This window comes from Chelmon rostratus, chromosome 4 (assembly GCF_017976325.1).
Source record: "Chelmon rostratus isolate fCheRos1 chromosome 4, fCheRos1.pri, whole genome shotgun sequence".
Taxonomy (NCBI): Eukaryota; Metazoa; Chordata; class Actinopteri; order Chaetodontiformes; family Chaetodontidae; genus Chelmon; species Chelmon rostratus.
Window position 1 is genome coordinate 22,555,394 of NC_055661.1, and position 15,207 is coordinate 22,570,600.

The following is a 15,207-nucleotide window of genomic DNA, read 5'->3' on the forward strand; positions in this document are numbered from 1 at the left end:
TGATTGCACTAACTCATCTCAGCAGCACACTTCAGTAGTAAGTTAAACATAAAAACAAAAAGAGCATCAGAACATGAACATTAAAAAAGTTCTAAAGACAAAAAAAAAAAACCTCTCCAGCGGCTGGCATCGTAGAAAACTCATCTTTCTTTGCCGAGTGTGGAAAAAGACATTTCTGTTGCAAAGTAATCAGTGAACAGTGTAATGCTACAGCTTGTACAAGTAGACTGACACAAAAACTCCTCATGCCATTCTCTAAAAAGACATGACCACAGTTACTAAATATTATCCTTCTACTGTAGCTCAACAGCACATTTGGCTAAGGCGTAGCCTGATCTACACAACTGAGATTTTAACATTAAATCACATGAACAATCTATAAAATGCAAAACCGGAGAACAGATTAACCGTAGGGGTTTGAAAACGAGGAGTGGCCACACTGGCTCTTATGGTTCCCATGTGTTACAGTTCTAGGAGACAGTCTGTGCCAGGGTAGTCTGGGAGGTTAAGCTCGTATTTTTTCTGGATGTCATAGGGCAGGAAGCGTCCGGCCAAGAAATGCTTCCCCGAGAAACTCATGGCGCACTTCTTTGGTGCTGTGAGAGAGATGAGAACGTCTGGGTTGATCCCATCCTGACTCGGTTCTTCTACATCCCAACCTGAGAAAGACGAAGAGGAGGGAGAGAAAAGGAGGCATATAAGGAGCGGAGGACTGCGATCATTTTCTGCCCGTTGTGCTCACACTCAGCAGGTTATGTATTCGGGGTATGATGAGCTCACACTGAGCCGACTGTAGCATGAGATTTATCCTTCACGTGTGCCTCCAGACTTGGAAAACGCCTGCCTGGGAGCCAAAGCACCCAGGGAGCTGCCTGGAGACCCATCTATCATGCTGCGTTTCAGAGCCTTCAGCCTGATATCTGCAGTTTGCATGAACGCTCACCTGAGGGCACATCCACACTGACAATGGGGGTCTTGATTTGCTTCAGGGTGACCAGAATACCAGAGTAGGGCTCCTTAATGTTGGCACAGTCGGCCTCTGGGCCCAGCATGGCATCAATCACTAGGTTGTAGGCGTCGTTTATGAGCTGCACCTGAACAGAGCAGTAGGAATAAATAAAGGGTTAACTTCCTGCACATAACTCAGCTAAATCAGCGGTTCATAAAACAAATCTGGGGGCTTGCGGGATGAATTACAGCACAGGAAAGCAAGCAATCTGAAAAGCTGTGAAAACGGTTCACAGCTAGTTCATATTAATTCAAAAGGGACATAAAAAGGTTTTAACCTTTTTCAATGATCTCATCTGATGCTGCAATTTAAAGCAACTGATGACATGTGAGGGAATTCACTCATTTGCTCTCTTGCCGAGGGTTAGAAAAGAAGATCGATAGCACTCTCTCATCCGTCCATTCAGACCGCAGCAGCAGCCGAGTAGCTTAAGTTAGCTTAAAGGCAGGAAATACTGGGAAACAGCTAGCCTAAAAAACAAAATACCTTCACCTCTCACTAATTAACATGTTTTATTAGTTGCCAGGCAACCAGTGGAGACTCCAGGAAGTTACTGGTCCTGAAATTGTGTTTGGTTTTTGTCCGGATTAAACAAATGGCATATGACGTGTTCATCGGTGTGCTTTAAAGGTGCTGGCTAGCTGTTTCCCCCTGTTCCCACTCTTTGTGCTAAGCTAACTTGGCTTGTGCTGCATATTTATCGTAGCGAGTGATATCAAACTTCGCATCTACCTCTCCACAGGAAAGAAAACACACATGCATTACTCTTTAAACAAATCAGTTTTCACAGTCCATACTTTAGATTAAATGAAAGACTTTAACTTGTAAAATGTGTATAAAGATGCTGCGGACCTCTGTAGGGAGATAGGAGAGGAAAGGGATGTCCATCTTCTCACACTGGACTGTGAAGTCCTGGTGTAGACTTTGAGAGGAACGTTGAGGGTGGTAGATGGTGGGCTCGTATTCCTGTGTGAGATGACAGCAGCAGAGAAAAACAACAGAGAGGAGGTAGCAGTGGGGTCACAAAGGAGGAGAAACACACACAAATAGAGAAAAGGTTGCATAATACGGACACTACACGCTGATTTCATGAGACTGACATGAACAAGTGTGTGATGCATCAGCACGCGTTTGGCCTTCGGGTTACGACAAGTGGAAATACTGTTGATCACTGATCAAAGGTTGTGGTTTTCTACGGCCCGCTTCCTGAATGAATACTTCCTTTATAAAGTGGAAGCTGAGAGGAGTAGAAATCCAGACACCCGCAGTCTGAAAGGTCTGTGATGCTCAGCAGGAAGCACCTGTGATCCGTGACCTTTACACAGTCCCACAAATAAATCTTAAACCAGTAGTGCGAGGTGTGTGTGTGAGAGAGAGAGTGTGTTTGCATGTTTGATGTAAAAATCTCATGTTGTCTTTTCATCAGAAACTTAGTCCTTGATAAGTATGTACATAATTACCTTTAAAGGGCCAGTTCAGCCTATTTTTTAAATCTAACTTACCCTTAAAGGTAGTAAGCCAGTTAATTTGAAAGAATCAACAATGAGATCTATCAAGAACAATGTCTGGACACTTTCATCAGCTTTCAATGGGACTATTTCTTTGGTAGAAAGTAGTTCCAGTGAAAACCGTTGACAGTGAGGTCTGTGCAGAGTAACTGGGTCATTGATTCTAGATGGACACATTGCTATTGAACGGCTGATGCTGTTTTTAGCTTGGCTCCAGGGGTGGCGGGTTTGACCTGTTGGTCAGTTGTTTGGACGGTCAGTCCGCCGCTTTGGTCCAGACTGATATATCTCAACAACTATTGGATGAATTGCCCTGAAAGCGACGTTCACGCCACCCTCGTTGCGAAATGTAGTAACTTGAGCAAATTTTCAGTTTTTGAGTGAATACCTGCAAATTAATGACAATCCCATCAGCCTCAGCTGGAATTTATGTTTTGTGAAAATGTGAACATGGTAGACATTAAACCATGTTAGCATGCCGACGTTAGCATTTAGCTTGAAGCTTCACTGTACAGCCACATAGACCTGCTATAGACTCCACAGTCTATTCACCCTTATTGCACTGGGATAGAGACAGAAATCTTAGAGGATATCTTAAAAAAAACCTCAAAACTACCACTGATAGATACCACAAGTAGGAAAATATAATTTTTAAATCATTTGATGGTGAATCCTCCCTTTAATAACCCACTTTATTGCCACTATACTTGTTACATGCAACATAAATGTACCTCTTTTTGTCTTTCTGATTTAACATAGATTGCATATTGTATCTTAATGTCTTGCCAGCGAATCCAACCCGAATATTCAGCCGCTCAAACCAAAGGAATAAATAACGAATAGAAGCAGCTCTTTTGAATGTGGCTGAGCTGAAGCTGCCCTACGAAGGAAGTGATCTGTCAGGTCAGACAGACTGCTGCCTCCTCGGGGATCCTAAACCAATGAAACTGCCGCAGCCACCAATCACCTGACGTCATCTCCATCACCACAGAGCAAGCAACCGAGCCAAACACAATCCACTCTGTGTGTGTGTGTGTTTCCCCTCAGGGTTAGCCAGTGGCCTCGGCGTGCGCTTGACCTCATCAGCAGTTACACCATCAAACCGTGTGGAACCCAGGAAGAGCTCGAAATGACTGTCAGCGCCACTGAGCATGAGCAGAAATGAGCCATGAGACAGGGACAAGCAAAGGGTACGTCGTTTTCCAGTTAATGCTCGCACCTAACGGGGCTACTTCCTCCCCCTGAGGGATGATGGTGTCTTGTACCATTTTGTTTTTATAGACAGCCCATTAGGAATGAAGGGATGAGGTCTTCAGCACAATGAAGTCTTTAACTGCTGAAGCATTTCGACATGCGGCAAGAATTTGAAGTCAAAATATTTACTGGTGCGCCTACACAATTCACTGAGTGCTCTAGTCTGTTTGGAAGATTGTTGTTTTTTATCATTATATGTGATTTAAATTATTTTTTCTGTATGGTCAGACAACAAAAAATACCTTTAATTTAATTCATGCAAACATCAGAAACATGAACTTTCCATGCAGCGATTGTCTATAGCGTGCACTGAAGTGAGCGAAACATAACATCATGTCCACTTGTTTTAATAACACCAGAACTAATGTGCATAGGACTTGTTTTTATTCTCGTCCAACATTAGCTTTGATCGAGGAATACGTGTGTCTTCCGGTATGCAGCGTTGTGGTTTTCCTCCATACTTTGCAGTGGAAACAACCAAAGATGCACGACAGGCCCTCGGACGTCTTGGGGGTGACGTGAGAAGCGAGCTGTCCTGTTTGCCTGCAGCTGATCATTCATCTCTGTGCCCTGTCTGATCACATTCACAGCTCTGCGTTGGGCTGCTCAAGGCCGCGTCCGCGTGCTAACGTGCGTGTCTCACGTGTATCCTTGCATGTCTCTCTGCTGACAGGGATCACATCGCACCATGAAAAACATACACTCTTACACCAGGAGAGCGATTCACAGTCCAGAGTAAGTACTCGAGTTTCTGCAGTCAGCGAGCTCAGGCAAGCGCGGTCCCAGTCGGCCTGCTGCGGAGTGCAGTCGCTTTGAAAATAATGATAATAAAACTTCATTTATGCAGCACATTTCAAGATGCAGTAAATTTTTTCACAAATACACAGAAGACAGAAGCAGCGGGTAAAAACATTAGAATAAAAAAAGAGATATAATAGCAGAGAAAAGGCAGATTTAAAAGAGAGAATCAATGCCTGATTGTTTTAAGGTTTTATGGAGATGCTCCTCATTCATGGTAGGAATGCCTTGGCCAAATATACCTCCCTGTGCGCTGACCTTTGACCTCGTCTTTGACCTTATGAAGGAAAAAGAGAGTGGGAGGCGAGGGAAGAGAGAGAGGCTTCGCAGAGAGCCATGAGACTGCTTAAACAGAGTCCATCAAACATGGTTTCAATCAGAGCCATCAATGCACTTTAAATCTCGTATGTCAGAGACATATGGTAAAGTGGATAGAGGCATTCCATTCTAAACCAAAGATTCCCAAAACATATATCCAATATTTCCCTTCCAGTGAAATCACAGACCGGTGCAGGACTGCAGCACCGAGCGCTGAAATCGACTGTGCTGACTAAAAAGAAACAGCTCAAATCCTGATCTGCGATGTGTTCGGAGAGGATGGATCCAAAAGCAATTAGTCTTGAAATGTCAGTCAGCATGTGGCCTGAGGGGCAGACATCATGGTCATGACATCATATCGTGGCTGCCGAGCGTAAGACACAGACGACTTTAACGAGAGTAACAATAGCATGATATCATGACTGTCTGAGTGGCCTTGCAGAGAGGGTAATGGGATAACTGCTCCGAGCCGTTTACAGGAGCTGAAATGAAATTCTGTAAAGCACAGAGGGGCCATATAGGCAGTCCCCCGTTAATCCGGATGCAAGTTAAAGTTTGCAGGATTGTTTTCTCTCCCGTGGTGGCACCAGGCTGTGTTTTACAATGGGATTTACTCGGCTGAAAAGCTGTCTGCGTGCACAGCAGTTTACTTACAAACATGCGCAGGTGTCGGGCACACACCAGGCCAATGGAGCCGTTTTGATCCGGACCGCAGATCACCAGCACTGTCGGCTGCTTCTTTGCTAGAGAGCTGAGAGGGTAGGCCTGGTGGAGAGGGAGTGAGACAGGCAGGCGGTTAGAAACAGGAGCTGATGGCTGAAGGGATAAAAGAGATGCACAGAAGAGAAAATAGAAGAGGTTATTGATAGAAAACAATGGTGAGACAACAGCAGCAGAAAGATAGATGGTCATCAGGATTTATCCCTCAGATTCAGGCCTCTTATTCAGCGCAGGCCATCCGATCTGTGCCTCTGCCTCTCCAGCATGCTGCAGCATGCCAGGCATGCCAGACGAGGGTGGAAATGGCACCGACTCTATTGTCTTCCGTCTAGGAGAAAAGGTCCAATCTCATTAAAATAACCCTGGCAGCAGCGGAAAAAAAAATACCAGCGTCCTCGCCGTGGAATGCTTCCGTATATGTAACACACTTTCCGTCTCGGCCCCGGCTGCAGCGGGCTGCTGGCATCTGCCTCGTTTACTGGCTGCACATTCCCTTGTAAATCAGCCCGCACCTTCTTAAACGAGGCAGGTATTCGACTGCAGAACTGTCAACCAGAGTGGCTAATCTTCCATCTCCAACACCTAAACAGAAGTACTGTGTGTGTGTGTGTGTGTGTGTGTGTGTGTGTGTGTGTGTGTGTGTGTGTGTGTGTGTGTGTGTGTGTGTGTGCACTCTTTCATGATCATTACTGAAAGCCCTAAAGGTGTCTGCCTTCATTTTCCACAGATTCATCAAAGCCCAGCACTCGTTGCCACATTATGCATTGTTAGCTAATGCTTGCGGGGGCTTTCTCATTCGCCGTCTGCACTATTACGTTATACAAGAAAGATTGTTCATCAGTGTAAAGGTCACAGCAAAATCTCCTTCACTAGAAGAGGAGCTTGGGCTGGCGGAGACGGTTCAGGCCGACTTCTGGAAATTAGAGGCCAGTAAATGTGTGTCAGAACACAAGTGGTAGGAACACTTAGCCCAGTTTTATCACCACTATAAGAAGTCTGTGACTGCAGTTCACAGTAATGCTTTAAATCACAGCCCACAAATTGCACTGAAAGTATTTTGTAATTATGGGGCACATATAAAAGATTAACAGGCTAGCGTAGTAATAGATCAGAATAAGGAGTCTTAAAATAAAGGAGCAACAATTTTGTATTTAAATGAATAACGATGTAACGATTTTTATGCACAGTTACTAAATTTAGATAATCATCATGGGGTATAGTAATAAAGTTATGGCTAATCCAATGAATATAAAGTGGCAGGCCTTAAAATACATGTAACACCTTTGGTTTTGTCTTCTCATGCGTTACTGTGCGAATTTATGAACTCATCATAATAATGGTAATTATTTAAGTGTCATGCAATTCAAAAAGTAGTTTAGAAGTTGTTACCACTTTATTACAAAACTTTCGGTCTTCCAGAAATGTTTTATTGTATCTCGTAAGTATTTAAAATCATTATATAAATGCACCATAATTACAACATAATCACACTGAGCATAATAACACTATAATTTGCAGGCTGTAATAAAATATTGTGTAATTCAAATTAAGACTCTTGTGCTGCTTCTGAAACAAAGATGAAATCCAACATTGTTGATCCTTGACCTCCAAATTTTGGAGATGAGCTTGAAATGGGCTGAAATCCTGCCGCCGCACATGAAATCCATTTACTTCCTCTTCCACTAATGTGTTCAGCGCAGGGGGAAAAAAAGTTCATATGGAGAAATAGGCCATTCCTCACGCTGTATAATTGGATATCACAAGACTCAGAGTGCATTAAGTAGAGCGATGAATCCAGGAGATGAGACAGCAGCCGATCTCTCCTTTATAACAGCTCAGCTGAGAAATCATCGCACGGACCGGATGAGATGGAGGAGTGTTATGTGAGGAAAGAGGAGCGCCGAGCAATTCAGTGGAAAACAGAGAGACATAAAGTAGAGGCCAAAAGTGGAAGGTAGTAAAACAAGACATTTATTTTCATATGTAATGAGACAGGAGCTCTTAGTGAGCTTCACACTGTGTAACCTGATGTTAATGACACATCTCACTGAGCTCATTTACAGTGCACTCTGTGGGGATGTGTGCATGTGTGTGTGTGGCATAATGTCAGGCTTTCTATGTTGACGTACTCCCTAGAGGGAAATGCATACTGCAATTACTGCAACCACCTGTTACAGACTAACCATCATCTAGCGTTGTCCCATACTGTGAACTCACCTACATAGGTGTTACTAGACAAACAGCTATAAATTAAAGGACCAGAGTCGACTTAAAGCTGCACCGATCTATATATTTTATGTAAACGAGGGATTAAAGGACGATGAATTATGAAAAGGGGTCGATTCTGGAGATGAACCAGCAGAGAATATTGAGTTCCTGACAGGTCGACACATCGTGCTTCACTTTATTTTGGATCAGCTGGTGCAGGAAAACTCACAGTGCAGCGTTTTTTAAAGGTACAATTGTTTTTCTTAGAGGTTGGTGGAGACCAAAACAGAGCTAAAAGAAAGGTGACTATTGGATAAACAATCCAATGAATGACTCAGAATGAAAGCTCATGTCTGCTGGATGTCTAAAGTTCACAATTGTTCGGTGATGATAGATAATATATCAGTGTTGTATTTACAGCTTGTTCCAGAAACATTAAAATAACACTCTAAAAGGATATGTTGGTGTGAATAACACCTTCTCAAACCACATTAACTTTTTCTTTTTTGCATCTCTGTTGCATCTCGCTCTGCCTTTGCTTCGCATCAGTGCTTTTCAAACATACAAAAACTCACATCAGGAGCTTTAATGACCCTTTTTTGTGAATATTGAGCACTGTCAGGAGGATCGGGGATATCAGCGCTGGAGCCGTTTCGCGCTGCTGGAGAAACCATTAGAGCCACACACCGGTGAAGGTAAGCAGCTATAAAGCGAGCAGGCCGGATCAATTCAGGCAGCGCTCTGCTGTGTTTTGAAGCATCGTCTCATTTCACTTGGAACAGAGGCCTCACACAGCTACCCTAACTAGTAATTCATGCTGATATTGAGCCTTCAAAAGGATCACTTATTAAGTGAAAGCAGTTAGCAGAAGAGGCTGCTGAAAATGCTCCACCTTTGTTTCTCAGCCCTTTCAACCATCATATTAAAAACAACTTGCAAGTATGACCTAATTCTCTGTGCTGTTTTATGTATTACACACAAGAAAAGCTGTAGCAAGGCCAAAAGATACTGAAGATGTATGGATATGATAGCTTCACTTCTTTCTCGTATTAAATTAAATATCTTGATAAAAGTCTTGCTTTATTCCAAAATAAAAAAAGCTAACAGATTAAAAGGCTAAAACTGCCTTGGCAGCAAATGACATGTCATTGTGGTATTGTTTTAGAAAAACAGGGTTTTATAACTCAGTTTTAGCCTAATAAACCTGTTCAAGTGTTTTCCAGTGTTTGAGATATTTATGATATCTTTGATGTGTAGGAGGTTTGTACAAGGGCAGACAGATGGTTTGTTGCATCTGTTCAGCAGGTTTGTGATCTGGTTGCTTCTTTTTATCTGTTCTTCTGCAGAACTTTTGACATTTTCTTAGTCTGACATTCAAGGCTCACATCAAGGTTTTCCATAAATCCATAGTTTTAGAAAAAAAATTGAATATGGCTTAATAGATTGGAATTTTGCATTAACATTTATTAATAACAGACACTTTTAGGAAGTGAATAAGAGCCCAAATCAAGAAAGGGGAAGAGAGTGCAGGGTCTTATACAGAGGACCCCTCTCACACTCACACACACACACACACACACACACACACCTAAAAATGTGGCTGTCTTGATTGTAATAAGGTCTCCAAGGGAAAACCTCTTTGAAATAAATGTTAAAGACACATGTTCTTTCACCTCCAATCAACCTGAAACACACACTGAGCCTGAGAAAACACTATCAAGGTCCTAGAAACACAAATACACTCACATATGCAGAAAACAGTGCCTTTAATATTTGTATTAGAAGACCAAACTGAAGTCCAGGGGCTCCTGTAAACTACGGACTAATTTATTGCCGTGTGGTAACAAAAGCGTCTCCTGTCTCCAGTCAGGTGTTGAAAGGCCTCAGACTGATACAGAAGCACACACACACACACACAGTCTGGACCTGGTGGCTGCGGCTGCTGCTGCTGGAACAGTAAAGGGATTACTTACAGAAAACCTATAATTTATCTGGCAACCGGAGGCGTAGGTGTGTGTGTGTGTGTGTGTGTGTGTGTGTGTGACTGAGCACACACTTGTTTGTGTGGTATACTTGGCAGCCAGCAGCAGTAGGCCAGCAGTGAAATCAGACTGTCTGCATCTCCTTCTACTGTAATTTCCCTTAAATAGCAGTGATGTCATGTAAGCAGTAGCGTGCTGCTGGCGGCTGTGGGCGGCAGCGATCCGCAGCGTCCCGGCCATGTTTGTTTAGTAAGGCTATGCTGTTGGGGCTGCTGGTGGAGGGCCAGGCATGGGGCCAGCGTTGGCTGATGATAATAGAGGGGAAGTGGATGTGGTGGGTTTAATCACACACTCAAGAGTGGAGAACACAAAGTCTCTACTGCTGACTGATGCCTGTCTCAGCTTTTACATGTCCCTCATTTTCCATTTCACTTTCTTTTAGCCGTTATGACTTTCTGTTTCTCACCCCCCAAGAATGTAATAGCTTCATTAGCTTAGACAATATGCTATTGAATTACCCAAACATTCATGGCTGTTTAAGGATCATTTAATTATTTAAGAATTCCTATCAAATCAAATCAAATAAAAGAATAGAATCAGCTCCAAGCATGAGTGCAGTGACTAATTTGTCAATAAAACACACACTTTTTAGACCTGCATTAATTGATGTTCTTTTTTCTCCCTGGCCACTTAGGGGCAGCAAAAAAAAGATTAACTTATTATCACCTTATAAAGTTGATATGACGCTCGTATTAGCAAGCAGTTGCTCATTTCTACATCCAGCAGACACAGAGCGACATTGTCATTGATTCATCAAACTTGCTTATTTTTGGCGAATGTAAGTCCAATTTTCGCTCTTTTTGGCTTCGGTTTAGGTCTCCACCAACTTCTGAGGGAGATATCTGGCTCTAAATGCTCCATAATGTTCGCCAGCTAGTTGATACCAAGGCTGTCTGCCGTTTGGGGCTGGCAGGTACACATAGCCGGCTCAAAAACAAGTTCTATGAGTGAGGTGAGACTGGACCAGAACAATACAGCTGTGGGCTCTGAAAACAAAAACAGTGAGCTGAAAGACACTAGATAGATAGATAGATAGATAGATAGATAGATAGATAGATAGATAGATAGATAGATAGATAGATAGATAGATAGATAGATAGATAGATAGATAGATAGATAGATAGATAGATAGATAGACATAAGATAAAAAATATTGATTAGTGCGGCTTTAAAGTGATATATGTTTTTACAATGTATCAATGACAGTGTGTAATGTGAAAAGCATAGCTCCTAATAATCAACCTACAGATAGTGATCAACCAAATCTGCAGCTCTTCAGCTTCATAGAAAGTTTTAGCTCGTTGTTTAGCTGTCCAGCGGTCACAGCTGTATGACTTTTTCAGAAAAAAAAAAAGCATTTAGCAGCTAAAAAAAACAGATATTTCCTTCAGAAGTAGGTAGAGACCAAAAACGGAGCTAAAAGGGAGTGAATATTGGACTTACATTCCCCAGTTGGCCTGAAACACAGCTTTAAATAAATTATAATGTTGCTCTGTAAGTGTAAATATAAGTGTATGGTAATAAGTTGAACAGGTGATCACATTCTAATGTTCACTCCTTGTTTCTACAACCACCGAGAGGCCAAAAAGCTTCACAGACACATTTTTCATAATGGTGATTCTTGAGAAATCATAATCTATCCACTTTGATTTTGTTGTTTCTCATCAGTTATCCCATTGTCTTTGTATTGTCAAAAAAATATCACTGCGTATTTATTTTATGTGTCTGCAGGTCTGTCTTCGCTGGCTGTGTCTCTTTTCCTCTTTCTGATCTCTCTTCTTTGTTTTTTTCCGAAGGGAGGTATTAAAAGGATGTCATTAAAGTGCTCTCATCACTTTTATTGATGTGTTTATTTGTAACTTTTTCCTTTAAAGTGCACATTAGTGCTTCTGTCTCTTTGTCTCTTTGTCTTCGTCTCCTTCCATCTTTTTCTCATCATCCTTTCTTCTGACAGCAACGCACGGTTTCATGTGTCTTGTAGCTCAGACTCTTATTCATCACAGCCTGTTGAGGAGCCCACTGAGGAAACCAGTGTGGCGTTAAACCAAGCCAGTGGTCTAGTCAAAGGGAACCACATGTGTTCCTAACAGCCCTCCACGGACACACACACACACACACACACACACACACACTTGCTTTGACACAGTCCAGATCACAGAGAAGAGGAGTTGTGAGTTTTGACCGGTGTGGTTGAGGAGCGCTGCCACGGAGTGAGCTCAGGTGTTCTGCCCCGAGGTGAGCCGCTCAAATGTTTGGAAGCAAATGTTACGCAAAGTTAGAACATTTCCTCCACATAAGAGTCAGACATTTTGTACAGAAGTTCGTGCAAATTCGGAAGGTGTAAGTAGCAGCAGCTGTGACTTTTTGCCCTCTTGTGCAAGTAAGACTGACAGTATGTGCAGCGGCTTTTCTAAAACACGGGGATGATGTTTGTTAAGAAATGGTTTCCTCAGTGACCCACAGTGGTGACTATTAAACAGATTTACACGGGAGTGGGTTGGTCGAGGCCACAGTTTGATTTTATTTGACTTGAGCAGTGGTTCTGGGTTGAATGGCTTTATTCAGAAAAGACTGGAAATTGTCAAGATGTAAATGACTTCCACAGATTTGGCAGTTTTTCCAAAAGCATTTTGTGGACTTGGAATAAAAATTGCAAGCCCTGTCAAAGACGGGCTTTAATTGAATTTGTGCTAATCCCCGCAGCTACATGATTGGTGAAAGGACTGATCAACAAAAGCTTTGTGTGACATTTTCAAACAACTTGCTGTGTCACACAAAATATGTGCAAAATAAACACAGAATTGCTGGTTTTATTCATTTCGAAATGAATTTATATTAGTGAGATGTCTAATCTTGCCCTGCCATTACCCTAGTGATTATTTCACAGATAAACCTAGTAACCCCCAGCCCCTACAAAACAAAAGATTAACATTACAGCCGTGAGTCCCATTGCTAGTTTTAAAAAACTTATTCATGGAAAGCCAGGAGATGCATATGCATGGAAATAATCTGGAAAATAAATACCTGTCCACTCTTTTCTGTCAGGTGGAAGTATCTCCAGTTACTCAGAGCTACCAGAGCTTCATGATGATAAACATTAGTCCAGTCAGAGCTTTGACAGAAACACTCCAACACTGCACAGAAATTATATATTTATGAGTCCATTGCTGTTGTCTTAATGAGGGAAGTGCAGTTCACTAACTCTTGCAATTGAAGACACTTACCTGTTTATTTAATCAGCTATGTTGGATGTTGTTAATTAAAAGTAGAAGATATGTTGCTGCCATAAACAAAACGATCACAGTATCACAGTTTTGATGTGGAGCCTGGAGGCCTTGACTGACATTAGGTTCAAGGCCTGAATTATTATCCCAGTCCTCCCTGGACAGCTAGTAAGAGCACTGATAAACACACGCTAAAATGCAGACCCAACACACACACGCTAAAATGCAGACCCAACACACACACGCATGCACACACACACACACACAGTAAATGGCAACCACTGTTCAGTGTTCAGTGCCACCGGTTTAATGGTCCAGAGAAAAGAGCTCTGAAAGCGTAACAGCACATTCAAGCAAAGGTCCATTTCACAGTAAAAACAAAAACTGCAGTAAAAACACGCTGGAATGATGCTATCTGTCTCAGCTTTTGTTTATAGCGATACTGTTGCATGACCACAAAACGACTGCGTGGATAGAGATGGATGGATGGGGATTATGAGTGGATTGAAAACAGGGGGAAGAGTTTGCCTTATGCTGTGTTCTGCTTCATACTTGTAAAGTTTGGATGGCAAGCGAGCATGAAAGAAAAACAAAGACATGCAGACTAAGAACAAAGAAGATCTGGAAAACAGAAGGCGCACAGACCTTAGTGATAGCGATGGCGCACGCTTGTCCCCAAATCTCTATCAGCTGCTGCTGTCCGAACCTGTAGTCCCTCAGTAGCTCTGTCTCGATGGCTGCCGCCTCCCCTTTACTGTCAGACACAGAACAAGCATGTGGTTAGTACGAGAAGTATCATGTTTGCTCATCATGATCAGCGTCAGTAAAAACATCATCAGAGTAACTGCAAGTGGAGTCATACAGGGGGAGAATCACGCTGGCAGCGGTGTGCTCACCCATAATTCATACTGTAGTTTAGACCACCTGCAGATATTCAAAGTGTCTGTAATGTGAATCAAAATGTCACTTCTGCCTGAATGTCCTGCATAACTGCAGTGCAGACGCGCAAAATGACACATAATTGAGTAGCTGTAAGAACAACACAGTGACCCATAATAGACTAAACAAGGTATTTACAGCACAGCTAAATTGGTCTGCTTACACGCTTAAGTGATTGTTACATGTCTGCTTTAGCGAGCAGAGGCGGCCGTGAATCCCCAGCAGGTTTTTAAGACTTTCTATATGTCAAAGTCTACTCATAACAAACCTTTACAGCTTCTGGGAAGTGAGGTCATGAAACCCAAAACAGAGCATGTGTGTGATGAAATGATCTGTGGCCTTTACAGCAGCGTCACATATACCAGACTGTGTCTGTGTGTACGTGACACTGATGCGCTTTCTGTATTAGCTGTTGTATTTGTAATATTTGTAATTTGTTCTGAAGTGATTGCCTGTTTGCTTCCTCTGGCTGCTCTCTGCATGGTTACACTGTGACTAATGCTGCTGTACTGGAGCCTGCTGCTGCTGCTCCGTGTGTGTGTGTGTGAACCATCCTTATGGGGACAAAACACAAGTCCCCATAATGTAAATCATTACATTTTAGGATGAAGACTTGGAAAAACAGCTGTGTGTGTGCGTGTGTGTGTGTGAGAGAGACAAATGCATTGATAGGGCAGTACAGCAGTGGGCAGGTCACATGGCCATAGCAATAGCGTTGTCACCTGCTTTTAAGAGTATAGCTGGAGCAGGCCAAGTGAAAATCATGAAAGTCCACCTTCTTCATTTGAGATCTTATTCTGTAACCTCAGATGCATCCCTTTTACTCTGCAGACACCTGGTGGTCCTCCACAGTACTGCAGCATCAATAAGAAAACCTGCGTGATGACAGAATTACTCTCAGGTAGAAACGAGAGAGCATGTCTTAATTTCTTTTCCAATTTGCTGCACTTTAAAACCTCTCCGAGGGATGAGTGAAAACTCTGCAGTCGGAGAGAGTTATTGAAATGGGATTCAGTATTTGCGTCTGCTCTATTAAAGATCGTTTATCAGACGATTGCAGACCAATAAGGGCGGATGAGAGACGGATCGATGTGCAAAAATCAATATCGTGCTTCTAATCGCCACTGAGTCAACAGGATCGCTCCGCTTCAAATCTTTACCTCTCAAAAAAGATCAAGAGCTCTTGG

General features: G+C 42.5%; 1 protein-coding gene across 1 annotated transcript; it reads right to left on the reverse strand.

Moving 5' to 3' along the window:
- On the reverse strand, nt 1–13,981 carry yjefn3 (YjeF N-terminal domain containing 3). Its single transcript, XM_041935381.1, has 6 exons — nt 13,944–13,981; nt 13,727–13,835; nt 5,542–5,652; nt 1,862–1,975; nt 944–1,094; nt 1–659 (listed from the first exon to the last, which is right to left on the reverse strand). The coding sequence occupies exons 1-6, from the start codon at nt 13,979–13,981 to the stop codon at nt 463–465; spliced, it is 720 nt and encodes a 239-aa protein (XP_041791315.1). The 3' UTR covers nt 1–462.
- Nucleotides 13,982–15,207: the final 1,226 nt, after the last annotated feature.